The following is a 22,993-nucleotide window of genomic DNA, read 5'->3' as shown; positions in this document are numbered from 1 at the left end:
CGCGAAAGGTATAGTAGGTGATTAAAATGATTAGGCCAATATTTTAGCAGTGGATGCAAAATCCTCACACCCACATTTCCCAAAAAGAAGCATTTTGTAATCGACATATGGTTTGTGGGCCTTGGCGTTGTTCCCTTGCTTTTTGAAAAAGGGGCAAAATTAGAGGTTTGAAAGTGTGTGTTTAGAGTATTGGAATTAGGAAAAGGGAGACATTCTACCAAATGTGGGTTCTCTCCTGATCATTTCTCACTTATATTTGGTCCACCAACATGGTGGAGCTTCTTTGATTTTGGAGCATAAGCTTTACTTCTTTTTCTTTTTAATGTCCTTAAGGCTTCACGTAAACTACCGATACTATTTTAAGATATAAGATGATTTGAAGTGTCAAGCCCATCAAAATTTGCTCCTTTAACTTCAATATCAAATCAAATTTTAAGTACACTGGCTGAGTTTAAGCTAAATTAATAATTGTAATTCATCTTTCAAAGTTAAACCGGAATCTAATCTTATAGATTTGGTTTCATATAATTTCAATTTTGATAATTTCAATTTTATTCTAACATAGTTCAAAGATGATTTCAACTTAGTCTTCGATGCCACATGATACGTTCTAAAGTTGATTTTTATATTTAAATTATATTGAATCAACAAACCAAATTATTGATTCCAGTTCGCTTTAAGGTGCAAAAAACCTCCTAATGGGGATTGATTCTACGTTACCACAGATTCGATTTGACTCGATCTTCAAAATCATTGACTATTTCCGATTCTAGATTTGACTCAGACGACCGCACCGGCCCATATTTGGCTTTGGTAAGCGCTGAACAGAATTGTGTGATAATCCTCAGAGTAAAAAAAATAGTACTGACAGAGCTATTAAATATGAAAAAAGGCTACATGGGCCACCTTCAAACAGCGAAGCAATTCAAATGATTTGATTTGTTTGGGTCTGAAAGTCCATTGTTCCTAACTGGGGCTATTAATTGTCAAAGGAACTTAGACATAGCAGTCCAGCCCTTGAGCAAACTCCAATTTTTGCCAATGAATGAACTTGCTTACTGCCAGTTATATGCGTTGCTCTCTGCATTCTATAGCCTTCAAACAACCCTGTACAGTATAGATGGGCGATGAGATTAAGATGAGATTACTTTGGTTGATAAACGATGAGATTTCATTATTACGAATTAAATTATTTATATTAAGTACTTAGCCCATTAAATATGAATATAGTTCACGCAAAAAAAATATATTATTATATATTATTTATGAATAATTTATTTTAAAAAATATGGAGTTACCCTGCCTTGCGGCCCCTCCTAGTGTCCTTGCAAATTGACCCCTTCCCGTCCCTCTCTTTGGTGGTGGTGTTGTTGTTGCTTTTCTTTCCATCGACTTCCTTAGTTTTCCTCTGACCTTTGTCACATTCGAAATCAGAATATCTACTCAATTGTCCTTCTTATTTAGCTTTTTCATAGATGTATTAATCTCCTTATCATTCATGCTCAAATAATCGACGTGTCGTCAGATTTTTCTTATTTTTTATTGGCGGCACAAAATTTGAAACCATCGACTTCACAATGTTTGTCTTTATTATTGTTGTTTTTAGTTTACTTGATTGAAGAATTGAGTTTTGAGTAAGGAATTGAATTTTTAATTGAGGAATTTGGAATATTCGACATACATTTTTAAAATCAGTAATGGCGTTACAACTCTCATTATGGGGTTTACAGCATTCATTTGATGTCATTAGTAATAGGATTTGCAAATTAGTAATTTACAATCTATCCTTTTTTTTTAAATTTTAATTTGTGGGTTTGATTTATGGTATATAGTTCATGATTTTGTGATATTTGTTGATTTCGTTTGTCATTATAGATCTCTCTCAAGTTTGGATATGATGAGGAGGTTGAGATAAAAGGGAAAAGAGAATAAGAGAGTGAGAAAAAGATGATAAATAGATGTTTTAGAAAATATATTATTTGTGCACTGTAGTCGATGTGTTGATTGTAGGTGTGATCACTTAGTTATATGTTAATTTTAATGTGTATTAACGAATTTTGAGTAAAGATAAATGCCCTGTTTGACATTGTGTTTTGAGGCATAAAACTATTTTTTTGAATAAAAACATTATTTTAGATCCTGTTGAAAAAAGTAATTCGGAAAAAAAATTATTTTGTTAATTTAGCGTTCTCATGACTAAAACTTATCAAATTTAATTTTAAATTATTTTTTAATACTGTTTAATTAATATATCTAAAAAAAGTGATTTTCTCAACGGGCCTAAAGTTTATACGACTCTTATGCATCGTAATGGAAATTATAATATGATTATATTCATGAGATTCCAATTGCATTATAGTATTATTTTAAAATGTTCCTGAACATTGATCTAATTGTGAAAACCAATATACGTTACATTTTTTTTTTTATGAAAAGAAGTAGCAATTCTCATTAAGTTAAGGTATGAGAGACATCCAAAACCAATATGTAGGTGCTTGTAGCGACAATTTTATTGAATTAACCCGCACGATAATTCTATATAGAAGTTTACTTATGTCTATGGAACGACTTACGTGACAATTGTGTAAATGATTCTTTGACTTGAAATACTAAGTTATCTTGTATATGTTTGATATTGCTCACATGTCATCGTTTTATATGGATAGTAAATGTGGCTGCTATTAGATATAGTATAAATTGTATGGAGATTTTTAATTGTCAATATAGGATTCATTGCCATAGGCAATTAGAGGTGATGTTCCAAGTATTTTTGGCTAGTGTGAATTGTTAAATCATTATACAAAGTATAATAAGATTAATCTTATTTAGAATTTTATTTAATTAATCAATCACACTATAAGAACAAAAATAATTTACATATAGCAGATACATTCCATGTATCAATGTATAAATCAGAATGTTATGATGAAAGATATTAATTACACTGATAAATTGCTCACTGAAAGGTTTGTCAAATTATCTTAACAATTTCTAATATTTGGATGATTATTATACATTAATAGATGTCAATAATGATCTACAAATATAATTTAATCACAAATAGATTGTTATTGGATAATTAAAATGGGTTATTAAGTTGGACTTAATTGAAAATGTCAATTTATAATTAGTTAATTTAATGTGTTAAATTATAATTACTAAAACTTGACGCATACAAAAAGGTGTTAGTAATAGAGAGAAAATATCTTGTGAGACTTATTGGAGAGCCAAAATAAAGTTCCTGCAATTCTTTCTACTCAACTATCACAGAGATTTAGGACTCTCACTTTCTCTTACCCCTTTTTTCAAGGTGGTCTTAGAGATTTCTTCACTTTGATATTAGAGGCTGGACAAACAATTGATCATTTACTACAATACAGCTAAGAGAAATTGGTTATCTTAATTCAAGAAAATTATTAAAAGTGTTCTAGGTAATTGACTTCAACTTTTTGCTTGTTGTCTTCCTCACTCCATAAGTTACTTCAAGTTAATCCTTCTCTTGGGTTTGAAAATTTTATTGTTTCTACTGCTCTTGCATGTTATAGTAAACCTAACATACATACATACATATAGAGAGAGAGAGACAGAGAGAGAGAGAATAGGAAGAAACTTTGGGTGAGAGAGCGAGACAATGTGAACAGAGAGAGAGAGAGAGGGGGCAAGTGAAAGGCGCCATTAAAATGCTTTTGCGAGAGAGGATGGAGAAATTTTGGCGAGAGAGAGAGTGTGTGTATGGAAAAATATCAAGAGAGGGCAAAAAATAAAATGAATATTGTTGATCCACTCATCGATTATCTTTTTTTTTTTTTTTATGAAGAAATTCATATACATGTGATTTTAAAGAGCATTAAAATTATATATTTCGAATAAACTTAATAATTTTTTAGGAGTGGAGAGATTAATTAACTAGTATCATAGAGGGTATATTTTCTAGTGACAAATTGAGCAGAACTTGATTAGAATGAGTAATTTATAAATGCAATTAAATTTTTAAAAATATTTCTATTTTAAACTAAAAGTGTATAAAAAAATTAAGCCTATTAACTAAAAAAAAATGCTTTCAATACTCTATTTTTTTAATAAATTTTATTTTCAAAGTTATATTAACAAATAGAAAAAAATATTATTTAATTTATTTATTTTAATAAAACTAATTATATGATTCTCTTATTTAAAAAAAAATATTATTTGATTTATATAAATTTATTTCATTTACTCTTTATTTTATTTGTTCAGTTTAAATTAAAATTTTTATTAATTAATATATTTAAAAGGAAATGAAATTATTATTATTGAAATTAAATAATTTAAGATTTAAAAAAATAAAAAGTTAAATAATTTAAAATATAAATATAAAAGGGAGACTATTATATTTTTCAAATTATATGAATGAAATTTTAATTAATAATTAAAATATTAGAAAAATTAAAGAGTCCCACGCCAGCCTACTAAAAAAAAAAAAAGCGTGTTCTTACGCCAACAGTTGAGATTAAAAAGAGTTTCTTGTCTTAACGGCAGGCCATATGGGAAGTCATGGCTCATGGGCAGCGAGCCACATGTTAATGGGTCAACGTCCCGCAATAAGACTTCTTTGTGCAGTGGGATTGACTGCAACGGCGGCTTAAACCGAATATTCCACCGTTTGGACGTTGGCGAAGAGCTGGGAACACCCCCAACCACCTCTCACTCTCTCTTCGATCAAATTTCATTTTCCTTTCTCCAAGCTTCCTAATTCTGGAATCAAACTCCCATGGCAGTGGCCTCAGAAACCGCAGAGGGGATTGATCCCCTGCCAATGGAGCCTTCTGCTTCAAAATCTACTTCTGACTTGCCTTCCGAATTGTCTTCCCCATCTTCTCTTTTCTCCGCTGCCGACACGCCTGATCTAACCGACCACTCCAATTCTTCTCCAAACCCAAACCGCGATGGCGATATTCAGGTACTTCTCCTTCAATTGGACGCGTCGAGTTTCCTAATGTGTACTTACCTAGCGGTTGATTGTGTTTTAAGTTATAATCTAATTTCGCATTTTAAATTAGATTCTTTAAGATAGCTGCAGTTATGCTAATTTTCTTTAATCTAATTTTATGATGAGAAGAGGATGCACATTATCAGATTATGTCTGCCATTTTAGATATAATCTCATTCAAGATGATTAGAACAACATTTTTTTATGAAGCAAAATGGGGGACAATTAAAGTACTGAGGACTTGTTTGGTTAGGGTAGGAATTGAATTGCATTCACTTATGAATAGTTCTTTATTTTTGTCCCTGTTAATACTCGGTTAGTTTTACACAATCCTCTCTCATGCGTGGTTGTACATTGCATAAAATGATTACAGAACAGAGATTGTCTTCTAAAATATTTTAGGAGAAATCATAAAGAGTAAAGATCTCTGATGATTATTTAATAATTTTAGTAATACGTTATATAGTTATGAAATATTGTTAGTTTGATCCGTAATTTGTATATTTATGTCTGCTTTTTATATGCTATTATTGGTATGAAACTGAGATAATTGTCAGATTGTAAAAACTTGTCAAATCTAGATGGGAATAGCCTGTACCTCAGCTTTGATCAGAACGTCTTTGCCAGCTTTTGACTGAGCTTTTCCTTCTACCCTTGAGCGTCTCCCATACCTGATCTTGGACACTAATCTTCCCTTGTTTTTGCTCTTTGTACAGCCGTTGGCATTATTGAGGAGTGAAGAGTACCGACAACTTTTCCGTCTTCCATCTGAGGAAGTAAGTGATTTTAGTCTATGGATGATAATGTTTTCTACATGTTTTATTCCTTGGAATTCAGTGGGATTGCTCATCTTAAATTTATCCATTCAGCTCCGTTTACTTTGCACTTACCTGAAATTTTTTTTAGTAAGTATTATTAAGAATTTTTATAATAAATAAAATTCATTAATTAATTTGAATTGAAATCTAGGAATATTTGAAGGTTCATAATATTTTAGAAAAACTATGAATTTTCTTTTTAATGATAAAGTAGATGAATCTATTAAAAAAGAAAAGAGAGAGAGAGAGAGAGAGAGAGAAGAAGAAGAAGAAGAAGAAGAAGAAGAAAATTGATGGAAGTAATAATTATAGCGTGTTAGTGTGTGTCTGTGTGCAGATGTGATAGTTTGAGAGAAAAGAAGAAGAAAATTAATGGAAGTAGCTATTATGGTGTGTTAGTGTGTGTCTGTGTGCAAATATGATAGTTTGCTGACTGTCATCTTAAAACTGTTACAACATCTTCACTATGGAGTTAATTGCTTATTTGATTTTGATGCCCTTAATTTTATTTGCGTTTCAGTGATGTGTGTTTTTGTGAATTATGCGTATTGAACTTATTATACCTTGCATTGAAATATGTAATTATGTATAACAGTTCTCAGGGTTAACAATTCTTATTATGCCTTTAATTGAATGCATCTGCCTCTCAATTTCTCCCTCAGAATATTTTTGACTTAACAGTTCTGAAGGGTTTTCTTTATTCTTCTGAAGACTTGTCTAAAGTTTTCCTTTTTGTCTCTTTTTCTTATAGGCCCTTGTACAGGATTTTAATTGTGCATTCCAGGAGAGTATTCTTTTTCAGGTAATTCTAATAATAATAATAAGGGGCGATGTTGCACTATTTTTCTGACTATTCTACTGGATCTTAACTTTTGGTTAAGGACATACTTGGGTAATGATGGCATACTGAGTTTGTGCTACAATTTTTGCCCTATAGAATCTTTTAACTTTTCTGGAGAGAGGCTTACTGCATTTCCTATTATTTATGCATTAAGTAGTTATGTATGTGCTGCAGGGGCATATGTATCTTTTTACGAGCTATATTTGTTTTTACTCCAACATTTTTGGATTTGAGACAAAGGTGAGTTTGAACATTGATTATATTTCTAGTTTTTTGACTGGTCTATGTGCTTTTATAGTTTTTATTCTCACTTTATCATTATGGCAACTTTTGATGAGTTTGTGCTCCAGAAAATAATTCCCTTTATTGAAATTACAAGTGTGAAAAGAGCCAAGACAGCTGGAATATTCCCTAATGCAATAGAAATATTTGGCGGAGGGAGAAAGGTACTGCCAAATCTGGTGTATGTATCCTTGGTATTACATCTGCAATATCTGAATGCGGTTATTGATTTGGCAGTACTTCTTTGCGTCATTCCTATCCCGTGATGAAGCTTTCAAGCTCATCAATGATGGATGGTTGCAGCATTGCAATGGTGCTAAAGCAATACCAGAACATCAGGTGTTCTAATCTTTGACAATTTCTCATTTTTTATATTGTAATACATTTATTGATAGATTCCAACAGAAGGTGCTGTACCAAGTGACGCTGCAATTAAACAAATGAGCACCAGTGTAGGAAAAAAATTAAAATCAAATATCAGACTGCAAAGCTTAGAACTGCAAAGTTATGCCAATGTCTCATCCATAATAAATAAGATCATGAATGAACGCAAATATATAGCTGCACTTTTGAGAATTCTCTCTCTCTCTAATTCCTTCAGCTGAGAAATTAGAAAATATCACACTCAGTGAATCACTCTGATTCCATGAAGGCCACATTTCTGGGAATTTGTAGTCTTCTGGATTTGAGATGAAGGAACAAACATTTGACTCTTTAACAGACCTTATAAGACGACATTAAACACTATATAGCTATTGCGTGGATTTTTCTTCTGTGCATAATTGGACGATGAAACTTGTAGTTGACTGTTGAGTTTTTTTTTTTTTTAAAAAAAAAAAAACTTATTTTACATCAGGAATCAATATCTGTGTCTAATGGTCAAGATGATGGACTTGTTGTAATTGAAAAGGTGGATAGCTTTAAAGAAGTCAATGAATTGGATTCCAGTGCCAGGTATTTTATGAGCTATATAAATATATACTAGTCGTGTCTGATTTTTCTTGAAGAATTTATTATAGATCAACTGCATTCATGTGATTCAGGGATAAGGATACTTCTCCTTCAAATGACTATAAGCTTTCACCCCCTTCCTCAGTTGAGAATGACAGTGTCTCAGTAACACTTACAGAGACACAAGATAATGTGGAACGGGATGTTGAACGAGTTGGATATATCGACTCTTCATCTTCAGTTGAAACTTGGACATGGAATGAGGAGGAAACTGATGCACCTGAGAGTTAGTCAACTTTTTCCTGTAACTTTTAATTGTGGCTTTTGTTGTTTTCCATACAAAATGCTGGATCATTTTGATGGCTATATTGTTTTAATGATCATCATGGTTGTCAGGAATATGGTTCGTCTCCATTCTCTAGTTTATTGTTTCTTGAAGTTGTACTGCAAAAAATTGGAAATTTCAACACTAAGAAGTTTGTAGCGTTTAGACTTACCAGATTTTTTTAATGTGTGGTGGAGGTTTGGAAATGAAGAGGGTACACTATGAAGGAAAATTGTAGTGGCTCACAGCAATTGTGGGATGAGTGTTCTGCTATAGGGCCCTTTGGATATGGATCATGGGGTTGGATAGCTAGGTTTCCATATAAAGCATAAATGTTGCTTCTTTGGGTATTGATTGATGTTGAGAGTTTTGATGATGATTTGTGTGAGCCTACATTTTTTGTTTTATACATGTCATATTCTTCATCATTATAGGTGTTCCCTGATAATCTGAACTGGCTGTTTCTGATATGCAGTTCGAAAATCATATACAAGAGTAGGGGAAACAAAATTTCCGGTATTGTTGCAATTATGTGCTATCATTTTCATTTCTAAACATACTTTTGTATAATTACTGATATAAGATCCAATAACAATTGCCATGCTGGTTTTTTTGGTTGCTGATTTTACTTTATTTCATGGACTGCAGATAAAGATAGAGGAGTTTTTTAATTTGTTCTTTTCAGATGGTGCTAGAAAGTTTGTTGAATCTTTCCATAAAAGATGTGGAGATAAAGGTAACGCTTGAATTTGGATGAGTATGGTAGATATCCTAGAGATGTAAATTTCTATTGCATCTTTAGTTTGTTCAGTAAAAATTGTACTTTTCAGAATTCAGGTGCTCTTTGTGGTACCCACAGGAGAAGTTTGGGCATACTCGTGATGTGTCATTTCAACATCCAATAAAACTTTATTTTGGTATTGACCTGCATTACCTGTTTATTTATTTGTTAACTTGAAATCTAAGTTTGATATATATGGATTGATGTTGTTATTTTTCATGAACTGATTATATTATCATTAATTTGTTATGTTCATTAAAAGGTGCAAAATTTGGCAGCTGCCAGGAGGTCCAGAAATTTCAAATATACAGAAACAGGTTCTTATTTGTTATGGCATATATTTTGTGTTTGCATTGTTTTGTCATTCCATCAACCTATGTTTTTAAAATGGAAGTAGAGGAGCAGTACAATAGGGAAATAATCTTAATGGTGTAATGGCAGCATCTTCTTTTTATGGTCTGGATTAGGTTTTCTGAACCATTGAAATAGTAATTTGTCTTATTGAGACCTGAAGTTGAGACTACTGTGTTCCTCACTACATCAAAAGAGCTTATCTTGTTTCACTCAACTACTGGATATGCAGAGAAGGGTTTTTGAATGTCAATTTTCTCGCTTAACTACTGTTTTATGACTTGAGTTAGCTGGCATGTTGTTGATATAGGATGAATGAAGGTTTTTTAGAACTTGATGTGATAAAATGTTTATGAATGAACATTCTGAAATGTTATAATGAAAAATCCTTGAAAGATTTAAATTTCACCATGCTTTTTGTATGAAAAGATTTAAAATCTTTGAAGACTCTAATTGGCTTGGTTAATTCTTTTGAAGTGTGCATTTTTATATCCAGTGGAGGTGATGATTCTTGAATAGATGGCCTTGGCAATTTGGTTGTCCATTGTGATGGTATAAGAATGATGGTGCTGTAGTTAGATCCCTTGGATAAGTTATGCAGAGACAGAGATATATGGCCCTAGGGATGAGCTAATAGATCTCATGGTTTGATAAATTCAGCAGTTAGTTTTGAATTTTTTCCACAATAGCAAACCCTACACCTGAAAATTTGGAATCTAGGTTTTCTCTGTACATGGACCTTGAGCACATGCTGATAGTTTGTGTGTTGCCACTTTTGGGTTGAGTTGCATGCGATGAAATTACTGATCATGTGTGCTTATTAACTCCATAACTAACATTTACATCTTTATATTATGTTGGTCGATGTAAAGTTGGTTGAAAGTAATACTGAAATTGTGTGGGGAAAATTCTGCTAGTTTGTTTGTTGTCCTTTTCAGCATAGGTATATGTTATGATTACATGTTCTGCCACAACCACAAGACTAGGAATGGTGATGAGGTGTCGGCATGTGCTGAAGTATTTGCTGCAAACTAACTGCTTTGGTTGCATTATTGTCAATTATTTATGATGTAGAATCCATAATCCCATACTAAAGCAATTTGACAAGAAATGTAAGGAGGGGAAAGGAATGATAATAGACAAAATTAGGGTCAGAGTCCTACTTGCTGAGATTCTGGTAAATGCTGATAGATTCCAAGTAGCAAAACAACTTTTGTGAAACAAGATAAACTTACAAATAGAAAAATTGGTGAGAAAATACCAAATTATCTTTCTACTAACCTCCTCAATCATAAATTTTTCATAATTATGAATTAAATTGAAAAGAACAAATCATTGACATCTTGTCCTCATCTGCATCAATTGGCATCTGTAATATTTTTGGAGGCTATGTGCTTTATGATTTATCCTGTTCATTTGCTCTGTTTTACGGTCTACTTTTCTTTGTTTTTGCCAGTCATTTGGTTATTGAGACGTCACAAGAGATCAATGATGTACCATATGGAGATTATTTTCGTGTTGAGGTACAATCTATTGCTGAGCCATTGTGACACATAGTGAATGCATATAATATTTTGGCTTCTCTACTTTTCAATGTGTTTACATTTTCAAAATGTCCTATCATTTCAAATATGTATGTTATGTATTTAAGAAATAGAATATGACTATACGAGTCATGGCATTGTTTTTAATGTTAAGGATTAATGGACTATGATGAAATGAGAAATGTTTATCTGTTTATCCATTGGAGTTTGAATGTTGAGGTCTGAGGTTATTGAGATGTGTTGGGACTTTGGGAATTGGCAAATCGTGGCATAGCCAAGATTCTATAGCGTCATGGTCGCTGATTTATTCATGTATGTAACAAGCAGGTGTGATAGAAGGATACTGTTTTCTTTTTCCCTTCCCCACCTTTTCATTTTCTTCAATCTCTTTCCTCGCCTACTTCCTTCTTCCAGATTTGATGTGAATTATTTTAGGTTCATCAGACGGAGTCTGTAAACAGTCATACCTTGCAGTAATGGAAATTAACAAATGTTGAAATCTTTGTGATTAAGCAATTTAAACAGTATAGTTCCTTGCAATTTAATGCATTCATTAAACTGAAATTAACATTCTGAAAATCTAGTGGAATTCTGATGTGATATGGTATCTGGTTTAATAGGGGCTATGGGACATAGTTAAAGATGGTGATGAATCAAAAGAAGGCTGTATTTTGCGGATATATGTGGATGTGGCATTCAGCAAGAAAACTGTTTTCAAAGGTTTTTCTTTTTCTTTTTTCCATTATTACCTGTTTATTGATATGGATCTTCTTGATTATTTTGGTCCATAATTTTCATTCAAATATTATTGGATTACTATATGCTGTTCTTTCACTGCTGATTATCCTTATCCTTTTTCATTGTGTGCCAAATGTGCTTCTACAAAATAAATTTGCGTAATGGAGCTGCTTTTGACATTATAAACTCAGGGAATCCATAAAAACTGCTTTGTTGTTCTGTGTGGTCATCACTGTTAACTGTCCTAAAGGATTTGGAACATTGTTTTTTGTATTTAAAAAGGACTAAAAAGTGAAACTTTTAAAAATGAGAAGATAAAAAAGTCACTCTTCAGTATATCATTTATTTTCTACGCATACCCATAAATATGAAAAAGTTTTGATACCAAGCGTCTCCACACTCGTACAGGGAAAATAGTGCAGTCTACCTTGGAAGAGTGTCGTGAAGCTTATGCATTATGGATAAATATGGTAATTTTGTCATCTCTCTTGGCGTATGTGGCTGAAATTTCTCTTTATCTTGGTTGGACTATGTGTTGAGTTTGCATATTGACTATTCTTTCAGGCACATGAATTGTTGAAGCAGAAGAACCTTGAAAGACGAGAAGGTTGAAAGGGCGATGATTAATTTAAACAAGCTTCTAATGTGCTTGATATTTTGTGCTTTGGGATATATTGAAGAGAATGCAATCATTAACTTTTGATAATGTTGTCACTTACTTGAGCAGAAGGTCGTGCTACTAGTGTGATTCAGAATCGTGAAGTGAATTTGGAAAGTGAAGTGAAGACTGGGGAAGCCTTGGAAAGGTCAACAAGCCAGTTAAATGACCATGGAAGGCTGGCACATGTGTCTGGTTTATTGGATGTCAATGAAAGGGTTGGTAACCTCGTGCAAGGAAACTTCATGAATGCTACATCAGATGCATCTTTGTTAGGAGAATATGTGGCAAAATTCTGTAAATATTTGAAAAGCCAGAGCCAAGTTACCATGATCTTAGTTGTTGCATTCGCTGTTATCATCCTGATGCAGGTACGCAAATACGTATCATTCCTTACAGTGATCGGAGGATGTTTTAATACAGTTGTACGGTTTAATGAAAGAATGTGGCATGATGTTTTCTACCTTGTTGGTTCTGTGGCTAAACTATGTCATGTGCCTTATGCAAAGTTATTTGTGCTGCTTAGTCTTACCCCACAAACTTTAGCATTGTTCAACAAGCTCCTTCGTCCAAGAAGGGGTTTTTATTCCACATCTCACTGGGCTAGGCACTTGTTGTTCTATGCAATCAGAGACTGGATTCCTTATACGAGTCACTACCTTCATAATTTGAAATGACCAGTAGTTGTTGCAAAATAGCTTTTTCCTGTGCTCATGGTTTTGTGTGTAAATTATCTGACCCCGTCTTATCATTATGACAGTAGCCTTCTATTGAGCTCAATTTTTGATTTTAGGTGAGCATACTTGTCCTATTGAACAGACCCCAAAATGTTCATGTGGCTCCTTCGGGAAACTATTACATAGGCAGCATGGGTGGTGGAATAGGCGAAAGATCAGCTGAAGCTGTGGCTTGGTTAGAGAGGCGGATGCACCACCTTAAGGATGGGATGTTTATGGTTGAAGCGCAGCTGGAAAGATTGCGGCATGAGCACAATTGGTTGAAAGCACAGTTGAAAGATCTTGATAGTCTTAGAAAGCGTAAATAACCCAATTTGTATACATCACAATTTCTTGTTAGTAAATGTTCTTTTTGCTTTTCATTTTTTCCCTCAAAATTATCTGGTTTTTTATTTGGACAGTTTACAGTAAATAATTGACGGCCAAAGTGAAACTCTACTTGTTTTTTTTTTTTTTTTTTTTTTTTTTTAAATTCAGAAACAGTCTCAAATTTGACCCAGAAGTCGCAGTTTTTGAAATTTTGTTAACGGTAGCCTGATTTTGTAAAATTATTCAATTAGTTAATTTGAAATTCAAATTATTATTTTCTTCTTGGTTTAAAAAAAAACAAAAACTTTAATTTTATTTTAATTTCATCTCCTCTCCTACTTGAACCTCCCACGTTGCACCCTCGAACCTCTCACTTCATCGACCCTCTCTCCAAAAACTTTATCTATTTTAATAGAATTCAATATTGTCATACTGAATTATGTAACGCTGAATTTGCATAATTGAAATTTATTTTTTTTGATTCAAATATGAAAATATGGAATTGTAAATAAATTTTACAAATTAATACTAAAAAACTGGGATATTTTTTTTTCTGTCTACTCATTGCAACTTGGAATTTCGAATATTCCTACTACTGTGTAGTTCCCTTTTCAGTCAGAAATTAGAAGTTCCGCATGATGCAACGACCCAATAATTGATCATAATTATGCAACGACCATATAAGTCTATTCTGTAGGCGTGGATTTATAATATTCTATTGAAGTTTGTTGCTTTGAGTTAGTAGATTTGAGGGGTTAGGTAAAGTTAATAATTACTACTTTTGAATATAAAGTAAATTGATTTTTTGTATGGCCATCTCCTTACATTAAATACCTTTTCGATCTTTATCTATAACTTTCATGTCATATGTTCTTAGTAACCATTTGAGTGTAAAACTCACTCCTAAAAATTTTGGGGGAGAGTATCCAAACGAGGGTATGATTGGTCTAAAAATCGCATCAAGCGGATACTGCAAGTTTCAATTGAGGAAAAGATGAAAGTGTCAAATAGTGTGGAAAGATCCGAAAGCCAAATATTTTGACAAAAAATTTTCGAAAATGGGTTGAAGACGACCACCGACTCTGATGATGATGGAAAGTGGAAACACGGACTGCGGCTATAAGGAAGTTCTATTACCCATGCATTTTGAAGATTCTTGACAGTGATTGGAGGACCTCTTATTATTTAGTGGGACGGAGATAGAACCACAGAGATATCAGCTCTTTCCGTTTCTGCTTCTGCTTTGTGCTCCGCTAAATCACTCTTTCATCCATCTAGATTTTACAACCCATGTTCCACATTTTTTTAAGGCTCTATTTATTTATTTTTTAAATTCAAAATTCCAATTTTTTTTTTAATAAAAATATAAATTAATGGGTTGGATCCCATTTGCAATACAATAGATATGGAGATATAGGTCTCATTGAGATTGAGATTGAATTTGCAATATCAAAATAATATCTTTTTTAGAAATTTTTTTTTCAACTTTTATAATTAAAATATTAATTTTAATATTCTCTAAAAAAACATATTTATAAAAATATTTTTAATAATAATATTATCAAATGTTAATGGACTTATAAAAAAATCTCTCCATTTTAATTTTTTTTAAAAAATAAAAATTTTACATAAAAAATTTAAGACAAATTACTTATACAAAATATAATAATAATTATCTTATTTAAAAACAATAACACACAAACTTAGGCCACTATTTGATTTATATATATATAAAGCAAAACTGCAAATGCAATATACTGCAAGATGTTGCCTCTGGCCCCTCAATTTTCTTTAAAAAATTAAATATATTGGAATAATAATAATTATTATTTTATGGAGTTAAGTTATTATTATGTTAAAAAAATAGTCTAGAAGTGAATAAAAAAAATTAATTAATTACCATAAAGTGTGAACATCTCTTTAAAATACTCTAAAAATTAAAAAAAAAAAATGATAGTGGAAGTAGATTGCCATGTATTTGATAGTGAGGATTGGTCAGAATTTGATAAGTTATTTTGAATTGTAAATTTTTTTTATATTAGGGTTTTAATGTATTTCTGGTTTTGGTTGGGCAATAAATTAAAAGGCTGCTCAAGCCTTAATTAAAAAGTGCAATTTTGTTACACGTTAATCCCATATTTGGGAGGAGCCATTCTTATTTTATGTGTTTTCACTTAACATTTTAGTTCTTATATTGAATGTATGGGGTGAGTGCTAATCTAAGGGTATTATAAACCTCTTCTGTTATTTTTTTTTTTTTGTAATTATTTAAAATTAATAAATATATAATTTATAATTAAAAAATATATTATTTATAATAAAATAATGAATATTGAGTGTAATTTATAGGTCATAGATACACGCATTCTAACGGTCGTGAAGAAGTCTCTACTCTCTGCCCTTATTTTTCTACTTCCTTTGATTGCAGGTGGAATTAATTATTATACTCCAAACATGTCTAATTAATTTGGTGTCTGAATCCATACGTTCAGACATAATTCTTATCATCTTTACTTATAGCACATTACAAGATTATTATTATTATTAACGTAGAATTAATTTTATAATTTAACAAAAATTACACATATCTAATTAAATTAATTAATTATGATAAGGTCAATATTATACAACACATATATTTATGTTAATTATTATTATAAATATTATCTTTCATTATTAAATTTTTAATTTTAAACAACGGAAACTCAATCAAGAACCGTTTGAACTCATTTGAAAATAATTTTAATATTATAGATTTAAAATTTTATGATTAGTACGTAAAAGGAAACTCTAACTTGAGTAATAATAATTAAAGGAAAAAAAAAATTTAGCAATTGCTATCATAAACTGATATTATTTAAGGAAGATTATGAAAAAGATTTGAGATAGTGTCGTGATAGACTTTTGTGGTAGAAGTGTCTGAAATAATCAATATTGGCAGAATATTCAGAAAACTGGGAGTTGCTACATCCTCCTCTGTTCATTATAATATGGTGTTTTCCACGTTATGTAGAAGTTGTCGCACGTCTCATGGATGGCCGGAGAGAGACTTGTACACAATCTTTAATATCAATCCAAATTTAAAGAACACGAATAACGATTAATTTAGATTTTTCTTTTATTATCTAACCAAAAAGAAAATAAATATTACATGTGTCTTTCTGCAGATATATCAATTTCCACGAGTCTTTTTTGCAAATATACGCTACAAAAATAGGCCAATATATATAGCCATGTGTGGGATATCAAACTTACTCAAGAATCTAACACTGTTGTCTTCTTCCTATATAAACACAGCCGCTTTTATTTTTTTTCGTCCTTCTTAGTTCCAAAGAACGGCTAACAACCCTGGAAAAGCAGGCGAGAAAAAAAAAAAAAAAGTGATAAAAAATCTTGACATGTCAACCCAAACCCTAAAATTATTATGTGTGATGAGATTTAAAAAATGGTTTTGAATAGTGGCATATAGCAATCCAGTGCTAAAGATATTATGTTTCTGCTATATATATCTACACTTAATTTGACTTTTAATTAAGCAAAATAATTAATTATCTAATTGCTCCTAACTTTTCTCTGTGATGTTTATTTAGCATTTTCTTTGCTGTGCTTCTGAATGGACACGAGGAGCTCACAAATCCGTTAACCAAATGCAGATACGTGCTCAGCTCGTGACACGTGGCAATATCTCTTTTGCTTAGATACGGTGACTCCTTGCTGCTCAGCCGCAGCTCTCGTCCCACGTTAGCATACACCCACTGCGTGCTCTCCACGCGCTTCTGCACCCAGCTTGGTAATCCTGCCATCTGGAAGGCCTGGCTTTCTTCTGACACGTCATTGTTGTCAATCACAAATCCTGGTACTTTTGTAATGAGGTCATCTGAGTTCACTATTCGCAGTATCTTTGTCCCTCCATTTTCCAGCTGGCATCTGAAGCTTCTATTACCTACACGTGGCCCACCGAAAGAAATTACCGTCACCATTGGTGCATTTCCACAAAAACTAGACTTTATATCATAAGCTGTTAGTGTCGCTAGTGCAGCACCCAAACTGTGACCGGTGATCGTAAAACTCAGCGGCTCATCACCGTACATTTCCAGGACTCTCGCTATCTCCTCCCTCACCATGTTTTGTAGACTAGGACCCGTATCTCTACACGATGTGTAGAGACTCAAAAATCCACTCTCTACCATCGGAGCATTGCTCCCTCCACTACCGTCCGGTAAACAACTTAGATTCGCGCGTAAATTCTCAAGCCATTCCAAGCATGTGGCGGTTCCTCTGTAAGCAATAACCACGTCGCGGCGGCCGAGTCTGGTAATCTCTTCCTTGTCCTGGCAAACGGCGACGTATCCAATCCAGCTGGATTGGGTTGACACCCAGCTTGGAGCTTTGTCAATCCAACGGGGAAGCTGTAGCCCACACGTGGCACGGAGATTTTTTGTCATGCGATAGCCGGTTTCGCCGAATCCGGTCTTAGCCAAGAGTGAGTTTCTGGGGAATTTAGAGGTGGCATAAGTTGGGGAAGAAGGGTTGAAGTCAAAGGAGCGATAGGCCGCTTCAACAAATTGACCGTAGCGTAAAATCTCGCGTCGCAGATTATCATCAAGCGGGTCGAGCAAGCCTTCCCAGTTGTTGATTCCTTGATATTCCATCCATTTCTTGCCAAGTTTGGCAGAGTTGGCGGTGAGAGCGCAAACATAGAACGAGTACTGGTTCTTGGGCTGCCGGGAGCATCTGAGCACTGGAAATTTGGTATTAAGCAAACTCCGAGGCAAATGGGAAGTGGGAGAGTGAAGTGTACCGACTTCCAGGTGTTTTGAAGCAGAAGGTGAAGTGCATGGCCTAACAGCTCCAACTGGAAGCCTCATTTTAATTTGTAAGGTTGTTGTTGTTGTGGGTTGGAGGTTTCTACTTAGCTGCTTGATTTGGCAGGACTATATGCGGACATTTATAGCAAGATCCAGGAGTGGAATATTGCAAGGACTATAGAGAGAAAAATGGACGGCGGTGCATGCACAATAGTGAAAATGATTAGCCGGGGAAGAAGTGTAGATTGGTGACAGGATCACTATAGAAGGAAAGGTGGGGACGATCTATCGCTTATTTATATTTTTTATGACGATTGATTTGATTGAATTAAAATAACAGGAAAAACGGCTGCCCTCTTCATTGATGGGTCTCACATCCACATATTAATTAATAATAATAATATATAGGATGATTGGACATCAAAACTTAGGTTGAAGAAGATATTGACTTGGGACCCACCACCAAAACACTTTAGGAAATGACAAACTTGTCTTTCTGACCAATATAACGAAGCGTGCTTGCTGGCACGTGACTTTCACGGGCCGCGTCCCTCCTCTCCCTCTTTTACCTCAGCTTTTCAATGTTAGCTCCTCGGCTAAGCTTCCTCCAGTGGGAGCCCCATTATTTTTTTTTTTTTTTGGCTGACACTGGAAAAGCAGAGCCTCATACATTATCCGTAGATCATAAGTGCCTACGCGGAAGATGCCTACGTTACGTACCTTCCCCCCGGCCCGGCGCGCCCCGCCCCCCCGGCGACTTGTGCTCTATATTCAAAACTCCATATTATCATTTTAAAGACGAAGATACTCTTGATAAAAGATTAAAAAAAAAAAGATGCTCGTAACATTATGAAATTTAAATTTATTATATTGGATATAGTATTATTTAAAAATTTACATCGATTTTTATTTATTAAACTCACATTATTTAATATTATCAAATAAAGAATAGATGTAGCAAGAAGATAAGTTGAGCAGCGGTGATCTGATACTAAGCGTTATCAGTTTCGAACACATAAGAATGATTAAAAAATCCAAGTATGATACGGTCAAACTAATCAAGACAAAATTTGGATAAAGGTCAATTTGATAAAAATAGGCTCTATCTAACGTGGACAGAGGACAAGCCATTATAAATGACAAGCGAGATCACCGCTGATAATCATGTTGATAAGGTACGTTTCCAAAGTGTATGACTTGACAGTTATCAATTGAATTCCAGTAATCGCGTTAGAGAATCTCTTATCACCTCATAAATAGACCTAGTGCCTAAACATGTATGTTTTAGTACAACTCTAGCTATTACTCTATTTCATTACTCTTAGAATACATTTTGTTAATTATTCTTTAATTTGAGCGTCGAAGTAGCTGCAACCAGGCCACCAATCCCATTTTCTTTGTATTTTTAGGCAATTTACTATCCGACTATATTCATTGGGTCACTCGAGAATAACAGATAACATCAATATTTATTAAAATTAGTTTAATTAATAAATATAAGACTTTTTCAATTAAGAGTAGCCTTAAAGAGTGGGAGAGGTCTCTAATTTGAGTTTCATCACCTAACTCTTCTAAAATTGCAACTGGCACATTGTGACTCAATCAAATTTAAAAAACAAATAAATACAAGGTTTTCTTTTAAGAGGTTTGGGTTTTTTTTTATCTCTATTTAAATGTTTGCTTTTATCTAAAATGGGATTGTAATTTTTTATGTTATTATCATTAAAAATTTAAGTATTTATATGAATATCATTTTGATTTTTAAATTGAAAAGAATTCTTCAAATTAAGAACTGCACATGCCATTAGATTAAGCAATTAAGAAGATAAAGATCTTTGAATTTAATTTAAAAAGGAAAAAATTGTGTTGAAGAATAATAAAAAGATTCAACGTATGAAAGATACCTAATGGTAGCTAATTTAGGCAAGGGATGACACATTTTAAGGATACATGTAAGGTGAGTTGGTACAAGTTATTTAGCCTCAGTGCCATCATCCAAGACGTGTGCAAATGTCACTTTTTGTAATAATTAATCAGGAAATGAGTTTTGTATTAATCATCTCTTTCTCTTTACATATATGGGGTTCAATGTTTACGGCGGGTGGAATTGGATAAGAAAGAAACAGAATGGATCAAGGAAGCAATGGAATAAAGTGATGACCAGAATCATTTCTTAGGTGTTTGAATCACATCCGATAAGATGGGTAAAGATCCTGTCTTATCTAATCAATCACAGCTTGTTTCCACTAATTAATGGTGATTAGGTGGGATTAATTAAATTTTATATGCAAAAATTGCATTTCGTAACGGATCTTAATTAAGTAGAGCCATATATTGTTTTAAGCCAAAATTCACAGCTAGCCCAGCCAAGCCTATACATAAAATAGTATGTTCACTACGTCATGCAAATCACAGAGAAAAAGGAATGCATATCATTCAATTTTTCACTGGAGCACTAAGATTCAAATTCTTAATTTATTTGGGACCAAATTGAAGTGAGAGGCAGCTAGCCTACAAGCGAAAATTAAAATAGAAAAAGCAAAGCCAGAAGTGACAGTGAAATGCCTCTTATCGAACTTGAAATGTGGGCGTTAATGTGTTCCTCGTGCACTTCTCATAATCTACCCAAAAAAATTCCATGAGAAAATGGGTTTCGATATTCCAAAGATATTCTTCATTTTTCACTCTCTTCTTTCCTTATCATCTTAATAAGGTAATTATCTTGAGAAGCTACCTCTAATTTGGCATTAGAACAAATGAAACCCAAGAAAGCTTGTCCTTGCACATCCATTTCTCTTCTTACCAATTGAAGCTTAACACGTGATCAATATGACTGTAATGGAACGTACAAGCATAGTGGGATACCTCACATTATTTGTGGTTTGAGAGAGACTTTATTTGGAGAAGAATATACTTTTTTTTTTAATTTTTGCTTTTGGTAGATAACTTTTTTCTCTTTTTAGCATAGAAATAAATATCTGAAAATTTCAACACAAAGAAAGCTATTGAGAAACCTTATTTGGTGATAGATAATTGGGGTTTGTGTGCTGTGTGTTGTTTTGTGTCCCTTGTGGTGTATCCTTTAATTTGCAGTGTTATCAAATCTGGCCAGTAATGATGAATTGAATTCGCTTGATAAATCTGGACTTTGAATTAAGTCCAAACCTTGTTATTTTTTTTTTATCATCTACTAATTAAAAGATTGATTGAACGATTCTTCAACCGAGTAAAGATGAGATTGGGATCTGATAACACTAATTCTTGGGCTCATTCAACCCAATATACCACGTGGCACTTCTTTTTACGCGGGAAACCTTTTAATCTCTCGCAGACAGATTGTGGCTTAATCCAACTGGTTGGTGAATAGTGAATGCCAAACATTCCCTTGCCACTAAAATCTGTGGGACCACCTCTTTTCTTTACTTCATTTCCTGATAACAAAAAAAACACCTTTCACTCCAATAATTTCAATTTTTTTTTTTAATAATTAATTTTCAATGAAATCGGATTCGAAATCTGACTTATCCTAAAGACAACTCCACTCCACCACATATATTCATTTGAAAAATAGATTTTCTATGAGAAAACTTTAATTTTTATTTTTATAAATATATTAATAATAAAAAATAATTTTGTAATTTTAAAATGTATTCTTATTTTTCATAATGAATTTCCATTATCCATCTCTCTCTCTATCTATATATATATATATACTGAAATTCCAGAAAAGAATGTTACTATATATCACAGTAAAGCATATGTATATTACGGAAAAATGGAATGTTCATATAAAGTTAAAATTATTTACTACATTCGTTGGATCAATATCCATATGCTTATTTAAAATTGTTGAAATTATGAAGGAATAATTTGAAAAGTCAAGAGTTCATGTATAGTAAAATTATTTACTACATTGGATGTATCAATTAATAGGTTTTTGGTACAAAACACTTCATCTTTATTATTATTATTATTATGCCAATCATGAAAAAGAAAGTTTAGCTGCCCATGTTTTCTTTGAGTCATTTGATAATGTGATAAGCTACACTGTCTTTGAAACAAAAGAAGAGGAAAAAAATAAAAAAATTTTCAATTGATTGATCCTTTGATTTGACATAATTGAAAAGTTCACTAGCAGTATTTTTAACGTGCAAATTTCTTGTCCAACGAATTAGGACTAATAATGGAGTTAGTTTCAAACTGATCAATTCAGTTCTAACAATTTGGTATTCACACTCCTGTATTAATCGAACTAAATTCAGGTGATTCATGGGCTAATCCAATGAATTAGTCAATGTAAAAGCGGTGAAGAGCTAGCTAGATGCAAGTTAGATAAGCCACCAATGCAATTGCAAGTCAGAATTGGGCCTCTAAGCCTAAGTTGAATCTAGTTAGATTTTAAAAATAAATTTACTTTTTATTAATATTTTCAAAAAAATAAACTGATAAAAACAATATTCAAAAAATCTCCTGAAAATAAGATTTTCAAATTTTTTATTTTATAAAAAAATAATTCAAGAGGAACTTTTATTTTAAGGGAAAAATTTATTTTTCAAAAAAATTATTCGAGTAGTAATTCTAAATATTAAAAAGAATTAAAAGTATCCTCGCAATAAATTTATCAGTAATCAATTGTTTTGCAGGATTAGCGAATGCGCTTACTTCCCCTTTCATCCTTTAGGGTTGGATGTTATATCAGACTCAAAAATAAATGTTTTAGCTGAAAACATCCTATTCTACGCTTATATATATATATATATATACATATCATATTTAACTAAAAAAAAATTTAAGGAAAAATCTCGCATGATACATAAACCCTAATAATCTGGCGGACATGAGATAAGAAGGTTCATTCTTACCTGTTTTACAATCGAGTTT

The 22,993-nt window shown here is 32.6% G+C and overlaps 2 protein-coding genes across 5 annotated transcripts; one reads left to right on the top strand and one right to left on the bottom strand.

Annotated features, from left to right (window-relative positions):
• The first annotated feature begins 4,538 nt into the window (after nucleotides 1–4,538).
• On the top strand, nucleotides 4,539–13,433 carry LOC110649276 (protein VASCULAR ASSOCIATED DEATH 1, chloroplastic). Of its 4 annotated transcripts, none has more exons than XM_021803785.2 (18): nucleotides 4,540–4,939; nucleotides 5,686–5,745; nucleotides 6,539–6,589; nucleotides 6,803–6,868; nucleotides 6,979–7,074; nucleotides 7,148–7,249; nucleotides 7,767–7,864; nucleotides 7,954–8,147; nucleotides 8,662–8,702; nucleotides 8,835–8,922; nucleotides 9,017–9,103; nucleotides 9,230–9,284; nucleotides 10,775–10,841; nucleotides 11,483–11,582; nucleotides 12,009–12,070; nucleotides 12,165–12,207; nucleotides 12,328–12,629; nucleotides 13,078–13,357. In XM_021803785.2, exons 1-18 carry the CDS (start codon nucleotides 4,751–4,753, stop codon nucleotides 13,156–13,158), a joined length of 1,782 nt encoding a protein of 593 aa, XP_021659477.2. In that variant the 5' UTR covers nucleotides 4,540–4,750; the 3' UTR covers nucleotides 13,159–13,357. The 4 variants fall into 4 exon arrangements, with proteins under 4 accessions (XP_058008263.1, XP_021659477.2, XP_021659478.2 ...); XM_021803786.2 differs by having other exon boundaries at nucleotides 4,541–4,939; nucleotides 13,019–13,433; XM_021803783.2 differs by having other exon boundaries at nucleotides 4,542–4,939; nucleotides 13,052–13,433.
• Nucleotides 13,434–16,697: 3,264 nt separating this feature from the next.
• On the bottom strand, nucleotides 16,698–18,304 carry LOC110649275 (phospholipase A(1) DAD1, chloroplastic-like). The gene has a single exon (XM_021803782.2). The coding sequence runs from the start codon at nucleotides 18,170–18,172 to the stop codon at nucleotides 16,853–16,855; it is 1,320 nt and encodes a 439-aa protein (XP_021659474.2). The 5' UTR covers nucleotides 18,173–18,304; the 3' UTR covers nucleotides 16,698–16,852.
• Between the last annotated feature and the right edge of the window lie 4,689 nt (nucleotides 18,305–22,993).

The sequence above is a fragment of the Hevea brasiliensis genome, chromosome 9 (assembly GCF_030052815.1).
Source record: "Hevea brasiliensis isolate MT/VB/25A 57/8 chromosome 9, ASM3005281v1, whole genome shotgun sequence".
Taxonomy (NCBI): Eukaryota; Viridiplantae; Streptophyta; class Magnoliopsida; order Malpighiales; family Euphorbiaceae; genus Hevea; species Hevea brasiliensis.
The sequence above is the reverse complement of the archived record's forward strand: the minus strand, read 5'-3'. Positions and strand labels throughout refer to the sequence as shown.

Excerpts from the sequence above, each read along its gene's own strand:
- LOC110649276 (XM_058152280.1), top strand. The coding sequence starts at position 4,751 with ATGGCAGTGGCCTCAGAAACCGCAGAGGGGATTGATCCCCTGCCAATG. Across the intron at positions 7,865-7,953 it reads GAATTGGATTCCAGTGCCAG|GGATAAGGATACTTCTCCTT; the intron begins GTATTTTATGAG and ends CATGTGATTCAG. Across the intron at positions 8,703-8,834 it reads TAGGGGAAACAAAATTTCCG|ATAAAGATAGAGGAGTTTTT; the intron begins GTATTGTTGCAA and ends CATGGACTGCAG.
- LOC110649275 (XM_021803782.2), bottom strand. The coding sequence starts at position 18,172 with ATGAGGCTTCCAGTTGGAGCTGTTAGGCCATGCACTTCACCTTCTGCT.